The sequence below is a fragment of the Anomaloglossus baeobatrachus genome, chromosome 1 (genome assembly GCF_048569485.1).
Source record: "Anomaloglossus baeobatrachus isolate aAnoBae1 chromosome 1, aAnoBae1.hap1, whole genome shotgun sequence".
Classification (NCBI taxonomy): domain Eukaryota; kingdom Metazoa; phylum Chordata; class Amphibia; order Anura; family Aromobatidae; genus Anomaloglossus; species Anomaloglossus baeobatrachus.
The window spans coordinates 71,525,477-71,551,592 of NC_134353.1; the positions used below are offsets into that span (position 1 = coordinate 71,525,477).

General features: G+C 42.5%; 1 protein-coding gene across 1 annotated transcript in view; it reads right to left on the bottom strand.

The window, feature by feature from the left end:
* Nucleotides 1-658: 658 nt before the first annotated feature.
* CPZ (carboxypeptidase Z) overlaps nucleotides 659-26,116 on the bottom strand; it is a 115,706-nt gene continuing 90,248 nt past the window's right edge. The window contains exons 9-11 of the mRNA XM_075333221.1: nucleotides 25,485-25,624; nucleotides 12,024-12,123; nucleotides 659-1,309 (exon numbers count right to left, since the gene is read on the bottom strand). Coding sequence (XP_075189336.1) covers nucleotides 948-1,309; nucleotides 12,024-12,123; nucleotides 25,485-25,624 — 602 coding nt within the window. The 3' untranslated portion in view covers nucleotides 659-947. The remainder of the gene's footprint in view (nucleotides 1,310-12,023; nucleotides 12,124-25,484; nucleotides 25,625-26,116) is intronic.

Here is a 26,116-nt window from a genome sequence, read left to right on the forward strand (position 1 = left end):
CTTACATGTTTGATAAAAATGTTAACTAAGTACCTCATGTTTTGTTTTGTTTTTTACATGTGCAGCAATAGTATGATTCATGTATTCAGAGTTCTGCTGTATAATGTATGTGAATTTATCTATGTATATACTTTTTAGTGGGAATGTTTTTGAAATTAGTATGGTACTATGTTGCTCAGGCCTCAGAATCCGTGTGTTTCAGGTGTGCATTCAAATACATCCACAGGTGTGTCTCTAATTAACTCAGATGTTGCCAATAAACCTATCAGAAGCTTCCAAAGACATGACATCATCATATGGGCTATCCCATATTGTTTAAAGGCACATTACTCTTAGTGTAGGTAAACATTTGACTTTGCAGTAAGTAATAAAAATGTCATAAAACATTCTCTCTCTCATTATTCGGTATTTTGCAAATATAAATAATTTTGGTTCCTAATTGACCTAAAACGAAAAAGGTTGATTTTGATTTCTTGTCAGATTGTGAGAAAAACCTGCAGATGTGTCTTTATAGAGAGCGGATGTAAACTGTATATCTGATTGAGTTTTTGCAAAAGTTAATTATTACAATTGCCTTTCATCCAAAATAAGTTTGTCCTGAATAAACATGCTATTATTGGATTTTTTTCCAAACTTCTGCTTACGAATTCTCATCTCAGTTAATTGTGGGTCAAATTAGGAACATCATATTCACTTTATTTCTACATGTTGCGGTCTATTTTTACACTACAGCAATGTCATAAAAAATATACACATTTTATACAGGAATCCTCCTAAACATTATTGAAAAAATAAGAAACAAAATTGCAGATGGGCATAAAGGACAAACCAATGTAATGGCCATAGGAACAATCAGAACAATTAAGATAGGTTAAAATGTGACCAATAACACAAAAAACAAAAAATAAACATAACATTCTTGCCCCATTAAAGTAAAAAAATAATAATTAGTTGTTTTTAAGTAACCATGAAGGCCGATTATGACCTAACATACTAAAATATGACCACCACCAAGGTTTTTCTCTATCTTGGGACTGTTCATCGCCTTCACCTCGTTCCCTTTGACCCTGTTGAGTATGGGGATCATAAGAATCGAGTGGGTCATATCGATCATAGATATCTTCTGGAATAAGTTTATCATATTTGCGAGGTTTGATCTCAACACGGTTCAAAACAAAGTCAACTCGTCCAGGTGTGGTCATGGTAGGTGGCAGAGTAATCTTCTTGGAGACCTTGGAGTAGCCGAAAGCTTCTGCAGAGACCACGTAGACACCTGGTATCAAGAGTCGCCAGTAATCTCCATTTTCAGCTTTATAAAACAAACAAAGAAAATTTTGTTGGCTAAGAGGATATAATCAATAGTTATTATTATGAATAAATAATGAAACAGCATCTAGAAAAGCTCTCCCAGAGGAGGTCAGATAACAGTGGTAGGACAGAAAATTCACAGCTCATACAAAATGCACATATGAAGATAAATTGGGATAATTTACGAAAACAACAGGGGAAGGCACACAAACAGGTTTCAGCAAATATCGGAAAAAAATGAACTTTTCATATTATTACAATTTTTAATATTTTTTATAGTTATTTCTTATTCTAATTTATTTCTCATAGACCAATTTTTTTTAAGATTTTCCAACTAGAAATTAACAAAATTCAAATTCACCAAATTGTGTGGATTTTAAGAAAATTTGGTTCTTAAGGGGGCTTTTCACGCAACGACATCGCTAACGAGATGTCGTTGGGGTCACGGAATTCTTGACGCACATCCGGCCTCGTTAGCGACGTCGTTGTGTGTGAAACGTATGAATGACCGCTAATGATCAAAATTACTCACCTAATCGTTGATCGTTGACACGTCGTTCTAATCCCAAATATCGTTGCTGTTGCAGGACGCAGGTTGTTCGTCGTTCCTGAGGCAGCATACATCGCTACGTGTGACACCCCAGGAATGAGGAACAACACCGTACCTGCGTCCTCCGGCAACGAGGTGGCCTTCACTTTCTTTCGTCTGCTCTCCCCCCCTCCGCTTCTATTGGACGCCTGCCATGTGACGTCGCACAAACCGCCCCCTTAGAAAGGAGGCGGTTCGCCGGCCACAGCTACGTCGCTAGGGAGGTAAGTACGTGTGACGGCTCCTAACGATGTTGTGCCCCACAGGCAGCGATTTGCCTGTAACGCACAACCGACGGGGGCGGGTGCTTTCACTAGCGACATCGCTAGCGATGTCACTGCGTGTAAAGCCCCCTTTAGTTAAACATTCTCCGCAAATTGAATGTTCCATATTATCAAAACCATGAAGTCAAGGTTGGCACTCACTGATATGCTTGAAATCTTATCCTTTATTTCCTCCGGTGAAAGCAAATCAGTGGTGAGAGGGGGATGCGGGGTAGCAGGTGGACGACGGCGGACGTTTCACGCGGATGATTGCGCTTCTACGGGTCCAGTCCTGCCAACCTTTCTTTCTTATGACTACGTGTTTTTTTTAAATATTTAACCTGGTTGAGCACCTCCACAGCTTTCACCCTCGCTTCGGAACTTCATCGATGCTGTTATAATGGCAGCAGCTGAATGTCTCTAGTGCTGGACACCCTCTCTATAAAGCTGTTCCATATTATGCTTTGGGGTCTCTCCAGAAAAATCATACACAACTCACCGTTCATTACTTTGACTACTCCCTGTCTGCTAACTGGTTCTTCACACCTCCACTGCTGTACATCTCTGGCACAGTGTTCACTATAGATCGGGACGTCTGGTTGCGTGCAGAGACGTCACTGTTCCCGCTCACATCTGAATGTCCCAGCCTAGCGTGAACACCAAGTCAAGCCAGGGTCGGCTCACGACTTGATGTCCGGACCCGGAGTGAACACCAGCCAGAGATCTGTCATGGCGGAGGCCTTCGGAATTGGACAGTAGGCATAAAGTGAAGAGAAGTAACAGTGATGGTGGTGTAGAAGTGATCTTTAAGGTGAGTATGTTTGTTTATTTTACCCTTATGCCAAACCTCTACTGTTCAGCAAGATGGTGGCCACTGCTGATCACTATTTTGCTTAATTAGCACCAAGCAAATTACAAAAAATCTGTATGGGGATTTTTGTAGAATTTTAGTAGAATTTCATTCTACTCAATTACATTTCCCAATTTCTATTTATAAGTATTATAAATTCAACACTTTTGAAGTAAATTTCTGAACGTAATATTTTAAAGGGAACCTGTCACCAGATTTTGGCCTTCTAAACTAAAACTAGCACCTTAAGCAGCACCTGGTCTGCATTCCAGCCCTGTATGGAAATTGTCCAGTCTGATGGGCGTCCTAATCTGCGGCTCCTGTCCTTTCTTTCACCCTCCTCCTGTGCTGATTGACGTGGATGACACCACGGACACCATCCATATAGGCGGGCAAAATCTCCATATTCCCGACTTGCGAAGGCGCACTTTGCTCTGCACTGTTGTGGGCAGAGCAAAAAACATAGGTGAGCAGGGATGAGATTTTGCCCGGCGATGTGGATGAAGCAGGTGCCATCATCCATATCACCAGGCAGAGAACTTGCCGGTTTGCACAGATGCACCTATGTTTTCGGTTCTGCCCGCAACAGAGCATAGTAAACTGCACCTACGCAAGCCAGGAATATGGAGATTTTGCCCGCCTATGTGGATGGCATCTGAGGCATCATCCATGTTAATCACCACAGGAGAAGAACAAAAGGAAGGACAGGAGGTGTAGATTAGGACACCTGTAGAATGGGAATCCATTCTGGCAACTTCATTCTTCAGTGAATTTATGTAGGGTTTAGGAATATAGTGACTTTCTTGACCTCACAGATGTTCCATATTTAATAAAGTTGATCAAGAAAAATGAAGACAGATTACATTATCTCGATTTAGTTAAAATAAGTTAGGGTTCCTACCCAGGTTTCTTCCTGCCTTTAAAAAACTGTAGGCTTTTTCAGCCTGGATAGAGGCATTTTAGGTAGGGAGCCAGTATAAGGAGATACGCCTTGACACTGGCCAATGGGCTCAAATAAAACTTACGATTTAAGTGTCTCAATTCTGCTTTTGTTTTTCGAAATTTAAATTTTACTTTTCATTTGATGCACAAGTAAAGTGGTAACTAGATTCTGTAAAGCCTGCTTTACACGTTGCAATTAGTTGTACAATCGCATTTGCGATGTGACACGCCCAGGTTGCATATGGGATCTTATGAGATAGCACATAGGTCGTTCATTTGCTGTCACGCGTGCGTTAGTAGTCTGTGTTAAATTGATCAATTTTGTGTGCGATCCTTTAGATCATGTGTTCTGTGACGTATGCATTGGGCACCCTCTTTTTTTTTTATTTATTGACTTGCCAAGCGTGTGTAATGTGTAGGGATGCGTTTTTACTATGTCATCTGCCATTCAGCTCTGCTACATGGCCGCTAACAGCAGACACAGACAGCCATGTAGCAGAGCTGAATGGCAGATGACAGCAGACACAGAAAGAACTGCACGATCAGAATGAACTCGGGTTAACTTCACCCGACTTCATTGTCATACCGCGGCTCTGTCTGTCTCGCGTCCTGATTAGCGGTCACCCGTGAAGGACTCACCGTTGACCACTAAACTCCTGAGTAACTGAATTGAGCAGCCCTCTCTCATACTCACCGTTCACCGATCACCGGTGCGGCGCTGCGCGGCATTCACACTGCTCCGGCGGCTTTTACTATTTTGAAAAAGCCGGCCGCTCATTAAACAATCTCGTATTCCCTGCTTTCCCCGCCCACCGGCGCCTATGATTGGTTGCAGTGAGACACGCCCCCATGCTGAGTGACAGGTGTCTCACTGCACCCAATCACAGCAGCCGGTGGGCGTTCCTATAGTGTGCAGTGAAATAAATAATTAAATAATTTAAAAAAACGGTGTGCGGTTCCCCCCAATTTTAAAACCAGCCAGATAAAGCCATACGGCTGAAGGCTGGTATTTTCAGGATGGGGAGCTCCACGTTATGGGGAGCCCCCCAGCCTAACAATATCAGCCGGCAGCCGCCCAGAATTGCCGCATACATTAGATGCGACAGTTCTGGGACTGTACGCGGCTGTTCCCGATTTGCCCTGGTGCATTGGCAATCAGGGTAATAAGGAGTTATTGGCAGCCCATAGCTGCCACTAAATCCTAGATTAATCATGTCAGGCGTCTCCCCGAGATACCTTCCATGATTATTTACTGTCACTTACAGATTAAACACACACACCAGAAAAAATCCTTTATTAGAAATAAAAAACACAAACATATACCCTCGTTCACCACTTTAATAAGCCCGAAAAAGCCCTCTATGTCCGGCGTAATCCAAGATGGTCCAGCGTCGCTTCCAGCTCTGCTGCATGGAGGTGACCGGAGCTGCAGAAGACACAGCCGCTCCTGTCAGCTCCACACAGCAACTGAAGACAGCCGCGCAATCAGCTGAGCTGTCACTGAGGTTACCCGCGGCCACTGCTGTATCCAGTGACAGCGGGTAACCTCAGTGACAGCTCAGCTGATCGCGCTATTCTCTTCATTAGCTGCGTGCAGCTGACAGGAGCGGTGGTGTATTCTGCAGCTCCGGTCACCTTCATGCAGCAGAGCTGGAAGCAACGCTGGACCATCCTGGATTACGCCGGACATGGAGGGCTTTTTCGGGCTTATTAAAGTGGTGAACGAGGGTATATGTTTGTGTTTTTTATTTCTAATAAAGGATTTTTTTGGGTGTGTGTGTTTAATCTGTAAGTGACAGTAAATAATCATGGAAGGTATCTCGGGGAGACGCCTGACATGATTAATCTAAGAGCTATTGGCAGCTATGGGCTGCCAATAACCCCTTATTACCCCGATTGCCAACGCACCAGGGCAAATCGGGAAGAGCCGGGTACAGTCCCAGGACTGTCGCATCTAATGTATGCGGCAATTCTGGGCGGCTGCTGGCTGATATTGTTAGGCTGGGGGGCTCCCCATAACGTGGAGCTCCCCATCCTGAAAATACCAGCCTTCAGCCGTATGGCTTTATCTGGCTGGTTTTAAAATTGGGGAGACCGCACGCCGTTTTTTTAAATTATTTAATTATTTATTTCACTGCACAGTATAGACACGCCCACCGGCTGCTGTGATTGGGTGCAGTGAGACACCTGTCACTCAGCGTGGGGGCGTGTCTCACTGCAACCAATCATAGGCGCCGGTGGGCGGGGAAAGCAGGGAATACGAGATTGTTTATTGAGCGGCCGGCTTTTTCAAAATAGTAAAAGCCGCCGGAGCAGTGTGAATGCCGTGCAGCGCCGCGCCGGTGATCTGTGAGTATGAGAGAGGGGGTAAGAGGGATAGACTGACATGGACAGAGAGAGGGACAGAGATAGTGACCGACTGACAGAGATTAGTGAATGACAGACATTGTGAGGCGCTTTAGAACGCAGCTTTTCAGCTGCGCTCTGAAGCAGACCTTTTTTAAACTGCGGTGCAGAGCGCACACCTGCGCACATAGCCTCAGACATCAAAATCGTATGAGGGATGTCACACGTTTCAATTGACTAGGTTCGTGCAACAAAATGTTCAATTCTAGACAAAGATATGATGTGTTTGCGATCAACGGTTTTGCGTTCAATCCTGATCGCACGTAGATGTCACACGCAGATACCTCACAAACGATGCCGGATGTGCATCACTTACAACTTGACCCCAACGACGGATTGTGAGATATATTGAAGCGTGTAAAGCGGGCTTAAGTCAGCACGATTTTGATTATGGCTATAGTAAATTTCTATATTATTACTTTAATACATATTAAATTATTATTGTATCATGTATGTATGTATTGTATCATTATTGTATTAAATATAAATTCTGTTTGAAAAAATATATATCTTTGGGTCTGATATTCTGACAGTCATAGTACATATATCCGTCACCAGAGATATGTAAGGACTTATGTTTTGAGTGATAACTTGTAGTATTCATTGGTCCCATGTATTTTAATTAGGACTTGATCAATTTTTATTATACTTTTTGGGAGGTGAAATAAACAATAAAAGTAATTAAGTTTTTTTTTTACTTTTTAAAGACCACTCACCATTCAATATATTGTAACTAACATCCTCCTTATTTTCCCTACAGCTAGTTAGGATAATTAAAATATGAAATTTCCTTTTTTTATATTTTACTAATTTTACTTAAAAAGTAGCTTTTTTAATTTTCTATCGACTGAATTGTTTTAAAGCTTATTTTTTCAGGATAATTTGCAATTTTTACTGGTACATATGATTTTTTTTTTATCCCTTTATAGTCAATTAGTTTGAAGCTGTGAACAAAAAACTGTAGCCCTGACATTGTTCATGCATTTTTTTTGTGATGTCCATGTCGGATAAATATTTATATAATTTTATAGTATGCAATGATACAGTTATAGTGATAACCAATTGATTACTATGTTTTATTACTTTTGCACAAAATTATCAGTTTAAAAAAAAAATTAATTTCATCGTGTCAATAGTTTGAGTACAGACCTTTTTTTGTTTTAGTATTAGGATGAATACAACTTTTTTTATTATAATTGAATTTTACATGTCGCAAGATGAACAAAAAATGGCATGTCTGTAGTCGTTTTTTTGTGTTCTTTTCTCTTTTCATTGTTTAACAGCTTTGATAAGTAATAATGATGTATTTATTTGACCTGGTCATAAAAAATGTGTTAATATTTTTTTTTAGCATATTTTTCATTACATATTTACATAGGCTGAAAAAAAGACCTAGGTCCATCTAGTTCCTCCTTCCTCCACCAATTCTACATTTGGTCACTAAGTCATTTATAACCAACAATGTTTTGTGTAGTGAGGAAATCACCCAGCCCTGATATAAAAGCTGTTCTAGTATCTGCCATTACTACCTCTTGTGGTCGGCATTCCACAGTCTGACTGCTCTAACTGTAAAGAACCCTTTCCTATTTAGCTGTCGGAATCGCTTTTCTTCCACTCGCAGTCTAGTTGCCGCCTTTGAACTGACTCTAACTTCTGAATGTCCTTTTTAAAATGTGGAACCCAAAACTGGATCCCATATTCCAGATGTGGCCTTACCAGTGATTTATAGAGGGGTAACAATACGTTGGGATCACGGGATCTAATCTCTCTTTTTATACACCCTAAATCTTGTTTGCTTTAGCAGCTGCTGCTTGACATTGAGTGCTGCTGCTCAGCTTATTTGTAATGAGAATACCCAAGTCCTTCTCCTGTTCTGTAGTCCCGAGTTTACTTTCATTTAATGTATATGCAGCTATAGGCTTACTCTAGGTGCATTACTCTACATTTATCAACATTAAGGCCATGTGTGCACGTTGCGTTCAGTAACTTGCAGAAATGAATGCATCCTCTGGCAGACTTTGTCAAATTTGGTTTTGACCACATAAACGCAAGAAATACGCAAGCCTTTTTATTGCGTTTTTGCCGCGTTGTAACCGCGTTTTACATGCATTTTCAGTGCTTAAATTGAGATGCATTTTCTATACAAATACACAACTAAATAAAGTTTGACCATTCAAACAGTAGGAAAAAAATGGAAAAAAAATGAAAAAATAATAACCTTTAAATCATACACTATAATGATATTTTACCGAAAATGATTAATGAGATTTAATAATTATGTTCAAAAATAAAGTAAAAGTATTGTTTAATTCATTTTAAAGTCGGAATGGATGTGAGGGCAAATGGAAACCTCTTGACCTCACTATAATGTCAAAAACGCATGTAAAACGCTAGAAATTTCTTTTAAAATGCGTTTTGATAATTATCATTGACTTCAATGTTAGCAAAACGCAGCCAAAATGGTAAAAACAATTGACATGCTCCTTCTTCAAACGCAGGGATTTTGACAAATTTTTGACACCAAAAACGCAGCGTTTGTAAATGCATCGTGCGCACAAGAAATCCCTATTTCCCACAGACTTTGCCTGGAAATCCAAATGCATGCAATTTTGCATTAAAACGCTGCAGCTCAAAACGCTGCAGAAACGCATGAAAAAATGCAACATGTGCACATGGTCTAAATCTCATTTGCCAAGTTTCTGCCCATTCTGACTTCTTATCCAGATCTGTTTGTAATATTGTACTATCAAGATATTAGATTAAATTAATTATCTTTTGAAAAATAGCTTTTGTTTTTTATGTTTTCTTTTTTAAAAAAAAGGTTTTATAACTTCTCAATTGTTTCAGTCCGTAATAGTGATGTCATCTGAGTGCTGTCGGATTTTTTTCACAGTCCCTTTGACTTGATTGGCTGATTCATGGAGGCACATAGTGCATGTGCACTGTCTTGTGAAACAACATTGGGAAAAGTGACTTCCGATTTTTTGATAGCACTCAGACCGAAAATATGGTCGCTGCAAGAATCCTTATGTTGACAGGAAGTCTACTATATAACACTATTGACCATGACATAAAAAGCATAAAAAGGAACCTATCGCCAGATTTTTCATGTAAAAAACAAACCTACCTCCTTCAGCAACTCTTGTGCTATATTCCATAGATGTGCATGTTATCTCCTGACTCTCCCTGTAAACCTCAAAAATAACTTTTGAAAATCGGAGCAAAAGTGTGTCTGCGCGAGCCGGTAATGTCTCAGGACAGCCTCGAGATTTCACATGGCTATGTGGATGATGCAGAAGGCGTCATCCATGTCAATCATAACAAGAGGACAGCTATCAGTGCAGAGGGGAGGAACAGGAGCTGCACCATTGGACCGGACCATCTGGATTTACATATAGCGCGGGAGATTTTTAAAAGGTATTTTTGAGATTTACAGGGGTAGTCAGGGCATAACATGCACCTTTATGGGATGCAGAACAGGAGCTGCTGAAGGTGGTAGTTTTGCTTTATACATGAAAAATCTGGTGACAAGTTCCCTTTAATTCAGCTGCTAGAAACATTGACCACGATTATTTCCATGTACTATATTTATATCTAGGGCTCATTCACAAGTTAATATTTCATGCACAAATTCTATATGTGTTTTTCATGGATAGAACACATGTTCACATGTCCGTATGCTCTCGCGGACTGAGTAATCCACTCAAAATCACAGGGACATGTCTGATTTTGAGTCTAGGATCAAACTCACCAATGCAAATCTATGGGGCTTTGAAAAAAAATTGGACAGATCTCAGATTCCATCTTTGTATTGTCCATTTTTCAGAAACTGTTTGATAGGAGAAGCATAAAGGGGTTGTCTACCACTAAGACAACCTTGTCTCGTTCCACATGTTTCCCCCAAGTAAAATAATAAAGTCTGAACTCTCCCCTAATATCTGCGCCGTTCGAATGGTTCGATTGTGGTGCTAGGGATCAAATGAGGTTGTGACATCACATGAGCCCTCCAAGCAACGCCGGTTTCTGTCTCTCTGTCTTCGGACCAAATGAGTTAATCAACAGAAAGTGAGTGCTGCAGCTGCTCCTGTTGATCGCTGATTTGGTCCGAAAGACCAGGAAGGAAGAAGGAAGCAGGTACTGATTGGACCCAGGGCTTGCTTGACATCACAATTCTATGTGAAGTCTGGCACCGTGAGCCGCAGCACCAATGGAATGGTACCGGTACGGGAGGCAAGTATAGGCTTTATTATTTTACCTGGGGAACCATGGAATATTAAGGAGTTGTCCTAGTAGTGGACAACCTCTTTAGCAAACCTACATTAGTTTGTTTTTCATGTGAGAAAAACTTACAAAATCTTGACCAAACTTGGATGGTCAAAACTGACACACTGACCAAGCTCTGATAAGAAACACTGATGAAACTTGGACCAATTTTTGCTTATGAGATAAATCAACGACATCTGAATGAAGCCTTCCATGGCAGCAGTCCTGGGATCACAGTACAGGGGTACAGAATTACTTGCTGATCATGAACTACAGTAATTGGAAAGTTGTATGTCCATTAGAACATGAAAACCCAATGATCCAACTGCATGTGGATGAAGGGAAATATGCCATGAATGTCTGGTAGGTGTGTGTTCCTAATCTAGGGTTGTCATCTACCAGAACCAGGAGAACCCATTGATCCACGCAGATCTCTGGTCAAGTCATTCTCCATAAATTTCAATAAGAAGGGTTTATGTTACTTGCTTATTTTTTTTTCCCATAATTGACGTCAAGCACAAATGAAGAATATTCCAGTCAGGGGTCCAATGCTAGAATCTGCACCTATATGGTACTTATATGAGTACCTCTATTTATGTCATAGTCTTCTCTTGCTGAGTTTTGTGACAGGCTCAGGTTTGGGTTTCCTCTCATTCCATTCTATACATCATACATTAAACAGGTTTTGTTTCTTTTGGCACATAAGGGGTTACTTTCAGTTTTGTTACAGCAGCAGACTATGCTATGCAGCTCAGCTGTTCCTACTTATGTCCACTTCTGGCCTGGATAAAAAAAAACCCTGCTTCCAGCAGGGGGTGCCGCTTATTCAGAATTATTCTGGAGCTGGGCTGGAAGGTGGATGGTCGCATTCCTGCTGCTGCAGTTTCTGGTGCTTGTTTGTGTGGAAGTTTTCCCTGGTGTTGGAACTTTCCCTTTACCCTACTTGTTCACCCCTGTGTGTTTCCCCTGTTGTTTGTTGGAGTATGTGAGTTGTTATTATCCCACTGTCTGTTCTTTATGTAGGTGTTTTTTTTTGGAGATCTCTGTCCCGGTTTGTCCCCTTGGGTGGTGGGTGTGGACGAGACATTACCATCAGGGCCAGGGACAGGAGATAGGGAGAGGTCAGGGCTCAGACATAGCTACCTTCAAGAGTAATTCTGGGTTGAGGGAAAGCCCAGCCTTAGCTTCAGGATAAGCGGCAGGGTCCCCCCTTGTACTCACTCTCCAAATCCTGTCACATAAGTCGTGACAATTTAATTCTTAATTCTTAAAATATTAGTATGAAATGACTAGAAACAATAGACAGCCTTTCCCAGTCCTGTTATAATACAATGTAATCTCATTGATTAGAATAAATATTGCCTATAAAGCTGTTGTCTTTCTCAGACTAGTACCCTAATACCTGTTGTTATATCGTGGCGAATTCCTCTCACTGAGATTCGGGCATTCTTGATTGCATTTCCGTGTTCATCCTTAACTACTCCTTTAATACCACGATGTACCTAATAAAAATAAAGTAATCATTAGGGATATTTTTTAGGGTTCAATACAAAATATAATGTTGTGTGTTGACCTTCTGCATATGAAAAGTGGGTAAGAAAGTTATGGCAACTACAAAACTACAGGTTCTAAATGATAGACATACACATTAACTATGCGTCCTAATCCCTACCCATAGACATGCTGTCAGATATTTCCAGCCATAGCTTATCTCAACGTATAACAAAAGTAATGGAATTTTTATTCAAAATGTCCGTTCCTTCTGCTTAAAATCATCTGACAGGTGATAGGTGAAACTTTCCGATCTACAATGGATGACGGCTGTACTGTAGAGGTCTGTGACCAGATTTCACAATGCCAACTGCATACAATTGTAAATACATTTCTTAAATAGGAAATAAACCTGATGAGGCTGGTATACTTAACTTGAAAATACATATCAACACAAACCTGATACTAAAATGGGCATTTTATGAGCCCAGTAAAAGAGTGAGAAAGCTTATGAGTTCACATGTATTGGAACTCCACAAAAGATTATTATTATTATTATTTATTATTATAGCGCCATCAATTCCATGGCGCTTTACATCTGAAAGGGGTGTACATAATTGGGACAAGTACAATAATCATAAACAATACAAGACACAGACTGGTGCAGGAGGATAGAGGTCCCTGCCCGCGAGGGCTCACAGTCTACAAGGGATAGGTGAGGATACGGTAGGTTAGGGTAGAGTTGATTGTGCGGCGCTGCATCAGACTGAGGGAGAGAATGTGTTTGAGTGGAACTGAATTTCACTTGAATATCAAAAAAATCTATACAGGGCTATTAAAAGGTTAAAAATATGAAAAAGTATAAAAGTATTATACACAAAAAGAGTAAAAGAAAAAGACTTTTTCACATTTCACAGCTCAATTTTCTAGCTCCTCCAACTCTCACCATCACCCGTCCAATTCTCATCACATCTTCTTATCACCATCAGTTTTGCGAAATCTCCTGACCTCCACCTGCCGGGTCAGCACTTAAAGCTCTGATGCGATCTGGGACATTTCTGCAAGGTCATGGAGCAAGTCGTGATGTCATGACGCCGTGACCTTATTCTCGCTTGCGAAAAAACTTTCTGGGGCCTCATCAGAACCAAAAGTCTTGGGCCAGCATGAAGAGGTCTGCGGACTCAGCGCAAGTGGCGGTGAGAAGGATACGCAATGTGGACCGAAACCCTGATGGTGAGGAGTGGAGGGTTCGGAGAGGTGACCGGTAAGGTACGTATAACTATCTTTTTCTTTTATTTATATCTTACGTTTAGTGTGTTCTGGTGTCTGGAGAGAAATTCAATGGACATTCAATTAAATCTCCTGGGAATATGCACACGAATAGTCAAATTTCAATCATGGCTGATCAGATCATATCTAATAGCCCCACTCACAGACTAACTGAAGATTGTGCTGGGCAGAATGAGTTTTTAGCAGCAGAGAGGAGGTACACTGAGGAACTGTCAATCTAGCTAAGAGGGAGGTGACTGAGTTAAATTTTCAAAAACCGTTTGTGATGTTTCATACAGTTCCCACACTGCATAAAGGGGTACTCACTCACTTGCTGGTCTTCAAGGTAGCACACAGGACAACTTTTCATTTAAAAAGTCCAGTTGGTTTATTTAAAGCTGCATAAACCACACTCCTGGTCACATCACAAAGCCTCTTCCACTTAAAGGCCCACACTATGGTTTTGAAGTCTGTTTACACTTGTGGTCCGCCTGCTCAGGAATGGATACAACTTCTCAGCAGAAGTATACCAGTAGAGCTGCCTCCCTCCCATCACTGACCCCGGCCAATTGAAGCGGAGCCTCACTTCTCCACCGTGTCCCTCCAGTGAGGCTTCAATACCTCTTTTGCAATTGAGAAGCCTCTCCACACTGACTCCTGTCAGTGTAGAGCACCTCTCACACAGACTGCTTCTCACACACTGCTGTCACTATCTCACTCATGTCAAACATAGACTGACTCCATTTTACATGCCATGTGACCTGTCAGACACATGTCAAACACACTCATGGGTGGGGTTTGTAGGTGGCCAGACCCACCCATCTCTCCAGCCACCTGTGAACCTGGGTCCTGTGAACAATTCAACAGGCTGCTTCTCACACACTGCTGTAAGTATTTCCCTCATTTCAAATACAGACAGACTCCAGTTTACGTGGCATGTGACCTGTCAGACACATGTCAGACATACTCATGGGTGGGGTATGTAGGTGGCCAGACTCACCTATCTCTCCAACTACCTGTGAACTTTGGCCTTGTGAAAAATTCAGCAGGCTGCTTTACTGCTGTCAGTCTCTTCCTCATATCAAAGACAAACTGACTCCATTTTACATGCCATGTGACCTGTCAGCCACATGTCAAACACACTCATGGGTGGGGTATGTAGGTGACCAGACCCACCCATCTCTCCAGCCACCTGTGAGCCTGGGACCTGTGAACAATTCAGCAGGCTACTTCTCACACACTGCTGTCAGTCTCTCCCTCATGTCAATCACAGACTGACTCCATTTTACGTTGCATGTGAGCTGTCAGACACATATCAGACATACCCATGGGTGGGGTAAGTAGGTGGGCAGACCCACCCATCTCTCCAGCTACCTGTGAACCTTGGCCTTGTGAACAATTCAGCAGGCTGCTTCTCGCACACTGCTTCCAGTATCTCCCTCATGTCAAACACAGACTGACTCAATTTTACGTGACATGTGGGCTGTCAGACACATATCAGACATACCCACGGATGGCGTATGTAGGTGGGTAGACCCACCCATCTCTCCAGCCACCTGTGAACCTTGCCCTGTGAACAATTTAGGAAAAACATGTGGCACTACAGAACAAGCCTCCAGGTTCACATCACGTTCGTGGTACATCTCTGGCCATTAATAATATAGCCAGTCACCATCGTACACGTTATGCAGCCATTCTAAGATACAAAGGTTTTTAAAGTACACCACCATCATCAGGTCAAAGAGCTCTATTTAATATCCTATGTTGGTTATATTGTGAAATCTAATTACAGATCTTGTTCAATCGGCCTATGGCCGCACAATGGGACTATATTCATAACAACATCAACTCAGTAGGACATTTCTGCTCAGTGAACATTTCCAAATGAGAACCAAAATTTATTTCATTGAGCCATTTAGTCCTGCTAAAGAAAACGCTAATTGCCATAGTCTGCTCAATGTACCTGGGATTATTGGCTTTCGAACTGTCATCTCAGACACTTTATTTAAGTACTGCACTTTCCTAAACAAGCTCCTGTAAAGACGTAAAAAATAATTACATGAAACCGCTTCATCCAGATTTAAGATAATCAATCCGGCAGGTATCTCACATCCCGAGAAGTGGATCTGTTGCACATCCATGTGTAATATTCTAGATTGGTCTTGGCAAATTTTAACAATAGATAAAGTAATTGAGTGAACGTTATCAGCGGAGTTTATCGGAGCCCTGTATTTGCTCTCTGCCGCGGACGGGCTAGACTTTCACTGTGTCTCCACCGCTCGAATCTTCCATCTTGAAAGCTTTAATGTGTAATGTGTATGGATTTCATCCTGCCTTATTGGACTCACAAACACAAAAGTTTCACTAGAGAGCTGTAAAATAGAATGGACTTGGTGGTCTGAACTCTAGTACTTAAGTTGTAATAAAACTCGCCGCAAGGAACGTTAATGTTGTGCACAAAGAGCCTCCAATGCTCCAGCGAGGCCGACAACTGTATCAATAGCTTCACTGTTAGTTAAAGTAATGTGAAGACATAAAAATTCAACTCCGGTCAGTCGGAGAGAAAAAAAAACCATCACTGCTTGTGATAAACAGAAATAAGGTCAATGATGAAGTGCTTATATTTGTCATGACCAATCCTTTAAAGGGAATCTGTCAACAGGATTTCACCCCCGACCCCTCGCGCACACACAAACTATTTATCAAGCATGTAGCTCTTTCAAAGAGAAGTTTTAGTAATACCTTTATATGGCCAATCTAGTCCTCCGCTACTGAGAAATCAGCGTTTGAAATTACTATGTAAATGAAAATGAAGAGTTGTTTGTAGATCTGAAGCCTCCGTCACGCCAGTTCTATTCTCATGCAGTGTTGATTCCTTCTGCTTGACTGACAGCCTATATGTTATGTAACTTCAGGCAATGTTGTAATCAGTCAAGCAGGAAGAGGAGGTGTTGGGTGAAGAATAGAGCTGGAGTGATGGAGGCTTCAGATTTACAAAGATATCTACAGTGTCATTTGCATATCAAGTCAGTGTTATTTGTAGGTCTCAAGCCTCCATCACTCCATCTCTAATCCCATGCAGCACTGCTCTGCTTGACCGACAGCCTCTATGTTATGTGACTTCATACAATGGTGTAATCAGTCAAGCAGGAAGAGGAGGTGTTTGGCAAAGAATAGAGTTGGAGTGATGGAGGATTCAGATTTACAAAGACATCTTCAGCATCATTTGCATATCAAGTCAGTGTTATTTGTAGGTCTGGAGCCTCCGTCACGCCATCTCTAATCCCATGAAGCACTGATTCCTTCTGCTTGACCGACAACCTCTATGTTATGTGACTTCATGCAATAGTGTAATCAGTCAAGCAGGAAGAGGAGGTGTTTGGCGAAGAATAAAGCTGGAGTGATGGAGACTTCAGATTCACAAATAGATCTTCAGCTTCATTTGCATAACAAGTCAGTGTTATTTGTAGTTCTGAAGCCTCTGTCACTCTGTCCATTATGTGACTTCATGCAGTGGTGTAATCAGTAAAAAATGAAAAGAAGGTCCCATTTTAAAAGTGAAGATTACATACAGGAAATACTAAAGACTGAATCCAACAAAAAGACAGAAAAGATGGTGGCACTCACCCTGTGTAAAATCTTCTTTATTTCCTTTTAAACATTAAAATAACAGAAGGGGGATTCGGGAGATGTCTAGGACGATGGTGACTGTTTTACGCACAGCGGCGCTTCATCGGGTCTTGCCTCAGTGTGTGTCAGGACCCGACGAAGCACTGCTGTCCGCGAAACAGTCACCGTCATCCACGTCTCCTGCATTCCCCTCCTGTTATTTTAATGTTTAGATGAAATAAAGAACATTTTAAACAGGGTGAGTGCCACCATCTTTTCTGTCTTTTTGTTGGATTTGGACATTTGTGCTGATTGCCAGGTTGAGCACCGCCCTGTATGGATCTGCTGTTGGACAGATTTTTTCTGTGATATATGGTTTTTAATTGAAGTGCAGCAAAGTGTGTGTGGTTCATAGTGCCAGACAATTTTCTCCCTTTTGGAAATATTAAAGACCATCACCTCAATTCAACAAAGTGTTTATGCCCATAAAACACTTTGAAAAATTGCAAATGGACTTTTTTGTTGCTTTTGGTGTTTTTGCTCCATTTTTGGGCAACGCCTCTAAACTGGGTGGAGTTAGGGCGGAGCCTGGTTGGGTTGGGGGTGTCACAATACCTGTCCATGAAACTCATCAATAGTGGTGACGCAAAAATGTTACTAAAGTCACTTCTGGCGATTCACAAGGAGGCACAAGCCAGTTAGAAGATGTGCCAAATTCATTCAGTGGTGTGGGCGTCTTAATAAATTTGGTGGATCCTACTCCAAAATGCTACTTCATTAACCCTAGAACGCGCAACCATAGAAACCTACCATAGAAAACAAGTGACCTAGCAGGCCTGTGAGGCCCCAGGTATGCATTCTAGGGTTAAAGCAAACCTGTCAGGTGCAATATGCACCCAGATCTACGAGCAATTCTGAGTGCATATTGCTAATCCCTGCCTAAAGGGGGCTTTACACGCTACGATATCGCTAATGCAAAGTCGCTGGGGTCACGGAATTGGTGACGCTCATCCGGCCGCATTAGCGATGCTATTGCGTGTGACACCTATGAGCGATTTTGCATCATCGCAGAAACGTGCAAAATCGCTCATTGGTGACATAGGGGTCCATTCTCAATTATTGTTACTGCAGCAGTAACGAAGTTGTTCCTCGTTCCTGCGGCAGCACACATCGCTCCGCGTGACACCGCAGGAACGAGGAACCTCTCCTTACCTGCCTCCCGGCTGCAATGCAAAGGAAGGAGGTGGGTGGGATGTTACGTTCCACTCATCTCCGTCCCTCCGCTTCTATTGGGCGGTGGTTCAGTGACGCTGCTGTGACGTCGCTGTGACGCTAAACGAACCGCCCCCTTAGAAAGGAGGCGGTTCGCTGGTCACAGCGAAGTCGCCGGGCAGGTAAGTAGTGTGACGGGTCTGGGCGATGTTGTGCAGCACGGGCAGCGATTTGCCCGTGTTGCACAACAGATGGGGGCGGGTACCCACGCTAGCGATATCGGTACCGATATCGCAGCGTGTAAAGCGGCCTTTACTGTCCCTGTTTCTAGTAGCATAGATAAAGAAATCTTTAGAAAAAGTATTTCTAAAGATCTTTTATCATATGCTAATGAGGCCAGGGACTAGTCACAAGGGTAAAACTTCCCTTGGCTAGTCGGCCCCCTACACCGGCAGCGGTACACTTTCTCTCTCTGGAGGAACAGGTATGTCCATACATTGCATAGAGAGCCTATAGCTTTCAATATGGACTGTGCAATGCTTCTTCGGGCCAGTGGGGGTGCTCTAGGTTTCACATATGATCCCATTTTGTACCATAAGTTACCGAAGATCAAGAACAGTGATTAGCATATCACCACTAGATCATTCTAAGAAAACCAGGTTGACTAGTTACACGAATGCCGAGATAACTATACTTTTTATCATCAATCCGACCTACGATCCAGCTAAATGACTACAGCTTCATAAAAGCTGGATTTTTTTCTTTTTTACTAAAGTTCCATTTAAGTGATTTTCCACACATCGTATGGACTTCAAGGGGATTTTTGCTGAATAAAACGCACACACGGGGATACGGTATAAGTTATTCAGTTATTCATAGTCTTTCCTTGGTCGTAGCAGGAACTTTACTTCTTCATGTAGAAGCTATCAATTACACATGCCTGCAGGTAAAAGCTTTAAATTCTGAGCTGTCCATCTTGCTTCCTCAGTGCATCCATTCTCTTTTCCTCTATAAAGGAAATCATTAAGCTTCCTTTCGGCACAGTAAGCTTATATTCTCTGTGCTTAACCCGACTCTGGACCATTTATGTAACCAAACTACTCACGTGAGAGGAAATGCAAATCGACCGACCCAAGCTAACGTCTGACTCGTGACCAGCCGTGATCTATTCGCCATGTGTTGTGCAGATTTTCTGAAACGGTTCCCCTGGAGTAACAACTCTAGTTACAATAATATGAAGCATCACTTAACCTTTAACACCCTAACAAGAGATTTATAATAGATATAACATCCCCAGTAGCAGTTCGTAATTACGGAATTAAATATGGCCGGTGGATCTGGGACAATGGTCGGTCATAATCATAAAACCTCAAACCATGTCTAGACTTCATGGAAGCAGTAAGTGGGATGAAGAAAAGCCAAACATGTAACACGATCCAAGGACATCTCTGCTTACAATTAGACTTTTGCCGAGGTGTTTACCTTACTTTTACCTTACTTGTGAAATTCTAATAAATTGATAAAAAAAAATTTGGGAATAAATTCCAAAATCCACTTCATAGAAGGAAGTGAGAAAAAAAAGTACATTGCACTTCAAAAACTGTCTCGGATTAGAGAAGAAAAAGTAGAGTAAGCGCCACCGAAAATTGAGGATGCAAATTTTTTTGCGGGAAATTGTTAGTCCGTCTGTTACTCTTTTACAAGATATTTTATACAACCACACGAATCCCCCAAAATGTTACATGACTAGAATAATAAAAAAAGGGAAAAAGAAAGGCTTAGCTTGTGGGATGAATTGCATTAAGCTCAAAGTTTCAGACAGTGTTACACTAAAACTAAAAAAATGAATTAAATTTTAGTCAGAGATAAAACTTTAAAAAATAAAAATGTAAAACTAATTTCTGTGATGTTATTTATGTTATGTTTATTATGTTACATTTATGTTATATACAATATTTTATATCCATATGATATCAGAAATAAAATGGATATTGGAAATAGTATTCCTTATTTTTATTTTTTTTTTTATATATATAATTTTTTTGCTCAAAATATTGAAGGAAATTGAATTGTAAATTTTTTGTTAAAATACTTTTCAGAAAAAAATGCTTTTTGCATAATGAAAAAAAGAAACTTGAAAATTTTAAATATTGAAGGAAATTGAATTGTACATTTTTTTTGCTAAATTAAAAAAATAAACTTAAAAAAAACTCATCGGATGTCATTACAGAAAAATCTAAGTCATTTTAGGGTCCCATAAAAATAATCTATATTCACCTCACACAACGGAGCTGTTCTAGTAATGTTGAGGTTATAGATGGCAGGTCACGGGACATTGTGTTATCGAAGGACCACTGCAGCCAATCAGTCACAGCCCATCAACATTCCATTGCAAAAATGCCTGCTCTGACAAAATAGTAAAGGCTACAGCTGATTGGCTGCAGCGATCAGGTGACATTGATTGATGATCACTGGTGAGGTGAGTATATATTCTTTTTATTTTTTTATGGGGCCTTGAAGTGATTAAGCAAGAGTTATCGATTAGTTGCTGATTTTTTTCTGTTATAATATATAGATATCATCAGGGGCGTAACAATCATGGTCACAGAGATCTCAACTATGACCGGGTCAGGGGATGGAGGGGGCCCGCAGACCCCAGCGTCTACTTCATTTGGAAGTGTGTCTGAGGATGCACAAACAGCTGCAGTATTTAGCGGTGCAGTAACATGTCGGGACCCTGCTCTGCAATACCGCCGGTCAATCAGAGGCTGGCAGCTGACGTTGACATGCCATGACTGGTGGTGCATGGCAATAACGTTGTGCACTATGACCCGCATGCCGATATCAGCTGCCGGCTACAGTGCCTGCTGTAGAAAAAAACACCATGCAATGGGGCATGGACGAGAAGGGTGAGCAGATTTTTTTTATGCAGAGGCAGAACGAGGAACATATACTATATATAAGTATGAGGGACATATTTACTAAGATTGGGGACATATTTGCAGTGCTCCATTGGGCAGGTGGTTAACCTACTCGTTGCCAGGCCGTTGAGGGTTGGGTCAGGCAATGTCATGGGTGGCCTTGCCTGCTTCCGTTGCCCTGAGGCGTGCAGTAAAAGGAAGGGAAAGTGGGGTGATTAGGAAAATTTATCGTGACGCCCCCTGTGGTGTGCGGCCATGGAGTAGCCGCCACTGCAGAATTCCTCGCCGGGGCAAGTATTAAGGCAGCCGGGATGGTGTCACTCCCCATAGGCAGAGCAGGCCCCAGGTGGATGAAAAGGGAGATAATGGCCGTTGGTGCCCAAAGTGCCGGGCAGTGACGCCGGTAAGGACAAGCCAACACAGTCTCTGTGGATTCAAGGTGTCTTTTACTCACTGAATTAAAGCTGCACCCAGGTGCCGATATCTGCTGTTGTGGGCTCCGATCAATCCAAAGCAAGTGAGGGGCAGCCACCGGTGTTTGAAGAGAAAGAGAGAGAGTGTCTTTTCCTTAGGGTGTCCCCCGTGGACGTTAGGAACCCTTGCTGAGCTCCCGCTCCAAGCCCCGGGCCCTGTGTGGATTGAAGGGTTCCAAAGGTGTCTTGTCAGAACTATGGTCCCGACTCATGTGCTCTATGTCAGTGCGTTGCGCCTACTTTTACCTTAATGGTGCCCGCCCCCTGGCGGTTGCCCTAGCGACTGGAAAGCCCCAGTACTCTATATGGCCACCCCCCATCTGCCACAACACAGCTCCCCAGTGGGAAGCACCTGACTGTATGTGAGATGAAATGTGGTGACACCGATGGTTAACCCCCCCTTACCTGAGATGGATATCACACCTTAACTGATTTACAGTACCCTGTGGCGACCGGAGCCTCAGGGGCACCACATATTTACCAGGAAGGGGCCCAAGATGGGGGACATACAGTATATACCAGTATTTGGGACATATCTACCAGGTCGGGAAAGATATATACTAGGATGGGGGACATAGAGACCAAGAAGGAGCCCAGAAAGGGAGTCATTATTCCTGGATGGGGGAGATTATATAAATCCTATAAAGACATTTGTGTTGTCCCTCTTCCATTATGTAGTAAAGGACCCATACATTCGACCAACATGCAGTGAGGGGCCAGGTCCAAACCTTGCACCGGGGCCCATCAGACTCTCCTTATGCCACTGGATACAGTTATCCCTTTTTGAGATGACCACCAAAATTGCAATAAAAATGGCTTTCAATGAAAGTGGTTCTCTCAAAGAGACCAATTTACACTGAAGAAATGGGAACAGAACATATACCACATAGTGTTTATTCTGTTTCAGAGAAGTGGTCTTTTTGATAGGTTTATAGAAATAATGATAATTGAATAATATTATTGAGGAACAAATTTGTCAAAATTCTAATTTGACATTTCACGCAGAGTTACCTAGGAAATTTAATTTCCAACTAATTTATTTGATTCAAATTGGATCCGCATTAAATATGCCATATGCTGTGGAGGCTGTTTAGACACCACTGCATTTTAAACATAAATAAAGGTTGAAAAAAAATTAATAAATAATACTCACCTTGATGCTCCCAGCTCCCCATCCGGCCTTTCTTCTATGATTCACTTGAGGCGCTTTCTAGGCCTCAGGTGATGCACATTTCAACCATCACAAAATGTGACAACTGAGGCCTAAACAGCTCTTAAAGCCCTGGTTCTGTTTGAAGATGCTATAAGAGGACTTAATGTGCCTTGGAGAAGAAAAAAAAGAGGCCAGAAATATTTGTTCGTGAGGATTGACTGGAGACTATGGCAGTGCGGAGACTATCACAGCTGCGGAGGAGAGGGTGGGCGCTGTGGAGGAGAAGGAGGTATGAATCTCCCTATCTTCTCCATTGCCAGGTGATACGATTATCGAACTGCACTCTGGTGTCATCCGAGTGCGGTGCGATGTTTCACTCGCACCAGTAGACTTGTATGGGTGCAAGTGAATATGGATTGGATTCCATCCGCAGCATGCTATGACTGTTTTCTCGGTCCGATTAGGGCTGAGAAAATAATCTTAGATGGGAATGGCCCCATAGAGTAACATGGATCCGAGTGGAATGCAATTTTATTTATCGCATTCCACTCAGGCCGTTTTACTCGCCATGTGTCATAGCCCTAATAATTAAATCTATTACTTTCGTCTCCTCACACACTAGTCTTCTTCACTGCTGGCATAGCCCTACTGTTTCCTCACTGTGTTAGATCTTATAGTCCCTATTCCTACTGCTAAGATGTGAGCCATCACCTCCTCTCCCTATACTGATTCACAAAAAATTGGCTGCTCTATTCCCTGCTTCTGCTTTCATACAGGATAGTCCTTCCTGATTGGCTGTGCTATATCATGTGATGTGAAAGTGTTGGTGTGACGCCCTGGCCTATCAGGTCGTCACAGGGTATTGTGCAATCTGCCCTTCTGCAAAGTATCCACTCCTCCTTGGTTATGGATCCTGGTCCTTTGGTGTTGCTAACAGCTTAGCCATTCAAAATCCTAGGAACACTTTACACCAAACCCACCAGACACACCATTGGTGGGCCTGAAGGGAATAGGGCCACCCACTTGGGGGGTTGGTAGGGAGAACTGAGAAAGTGACAAGAGAAGTGAAACAAGAGTGAAAGGAGTAGGAGGTGGAGAGAGAGGTCACCGGTCTGGAGCAGGGCTCCTGCAGTTTACTAGGTGGCAGATGTTGGTCTGGGCCTGGTAGGAGCTGGAACCCCGGTCGCAGGGGATCGCGTCAAGGGGCACAGACTGCCGAGGAGGGCAGCTGGCGGCCTTGAGCCATCACCGGGCAGGGGCCAGGGCATGACGGGGTATGTGGACCCTAGGCCGGGAAGTAGCTTTACGCGTCCCAGTAATTTACCTGACGGGGGTGAAGACTTCAAGATTCATCCCCAACCGACTCCAAAATCGGGGTACTAGCGCACCGATGGGATAGGACTTTCCCAAATACAGTCCAAAGAAAACCTACGAGTGAACCCTGAGAGCAAGCTCACTCTGTTAGCCATACGGGTGAGCGGGACCTGAAAAGTTTCAAGCTTGAGGGTCCAACTAGTGAGAAGGTGCCACGGAAAGGGCCACAGGCTAACAGCAACACCAAGGGCACGGATCCCAGCATGCTCCCTCCAGGCTGCAGTGGTGCTCAGAACTCTGGTTTACAAGCTGTCAGTGTCATTATTCGAGGACTGAGTGAGTACGCTGAAAAGCCCCTTTTCCTCCACCCAACAGCACCCCAAACGCCAACACCCAACGGGCCCAGGGGCACAAACCCCCCTACCCACGGAGAGGTTAAACATCCTGCTGTTACACCATCGCCACCGGGCTCCCCCAACAGCAGCGGTGGTCTCCCATATTACCACACACCGTGGGTGGCATCACGAACTTTCCATCTTCCTGTAAATATCCCCCTTTTTCTGAGTGGCCGCACGACCCCCGGGTCCGGAGACCCCTCAAGCCACCGCGGATCCGGATCCAAGCAGCCCGGCAGCTGGCACGGGGGCGGCACATTCGCATTATGTGAAAAAATGCCTGAGATCATTTGATGCTTCTCTGGTTGATGTAATCTTCTGCAATGACTACAAATGCAAATTGCAAGTTGTTTAAATATTAACTTGGTTCAGTGAATTCTTACAAATTCGGCATTGAATCTGCTCGCTCATTTCTACTTTCTGTACATTTATCTTTTAGTTCTGGTGAAAACAAGGATGAATGTAACTGAAGATGCCGGACCATAGGGGTGTGTGCTTCATGTAAAATGTTATAGCCTCCTGGGAACTTTTACATTTAAATGCTGTAAGCTGTACGTTGACCATATCATGTTGCGATCCCATGTAATGGCCATTTAATAAATGACTATATTGAAGGACTTGAATTGGGAAAATGTGTTATCCCTTTCAGAATATGGAAGGCCCTGTCTAAAATGTGAGGCAATTTGGATAAAGATGAAATAGAATCCCCAATGGCACAATGGAATGTATAATTGTCAACATCCGAGCTGAAGAAAAGAAGAATGAGATAGGTTATATCTGGAATTTGCTTCCATTAAATACTCTCAGCTATTTTGCCTTCCCGAGAACATAGGCCCATACCTCAAATATCAGGGCTGTCATGAGAGGAGCTGGCTGAAACGTTCTCTCAAGTTGATAAACGTCTTCAATAGACATCCCTCCTCCCCTCCTCCTGTTCTCCCTCTATTCCCATTCACTAATAGTGAGACTTGACATATTAGTGAAATATTTTGTCATAATTCTGCATCGGGAAGCGCTGCACTGTACCATTTCAATTAGGCTCAGCAGAGATTCTTTATTGTCTTGCCAGGCAGGATACAGTTCGTCCTCAGTTGGGAACTTCTCACATCCCAGCTCCAGGGTAAGTTCGAAACAATTGGTGTGGAGATAACTGAAGTCTGGCATTCCTGGAAAAGAATTTCACGACATGAGACCGGTATCTTCATACAGTACAAACCATTTGTGGTTACGAAGCATACACAGAAAACAACTGGCCAGCGTTCCTAAGAAGACCGCCATGCTTGTTCTTCTGAAACCAATCATTGTATACTATTGTTTGTTAAACAGTGGGGGACATTTTGAATTACATTTGTACTCAAAAATATTGTGCACATTTTCAATTATCATGGTCATAAATTCATAAGTCAAAGTTATTCATTAGGGATGATCGAATACCTCAAATATTCGGCTTCGCGAATATTTGCCGAATAGGTCGCCGCTATTCGACTATTCGCAAATATTCGATGCGCAATGTAAGTCTATGGGAAACCCGAATAATAACTATTCGGAACTATTCGGGTTTCCCATAGACTTACATTGTGCATCGAATATTCGCATAGCGGCGACCTATTCATCGGATATTTGCGAAGCCGGATATTTGAAGTATTCGATCATCCCTA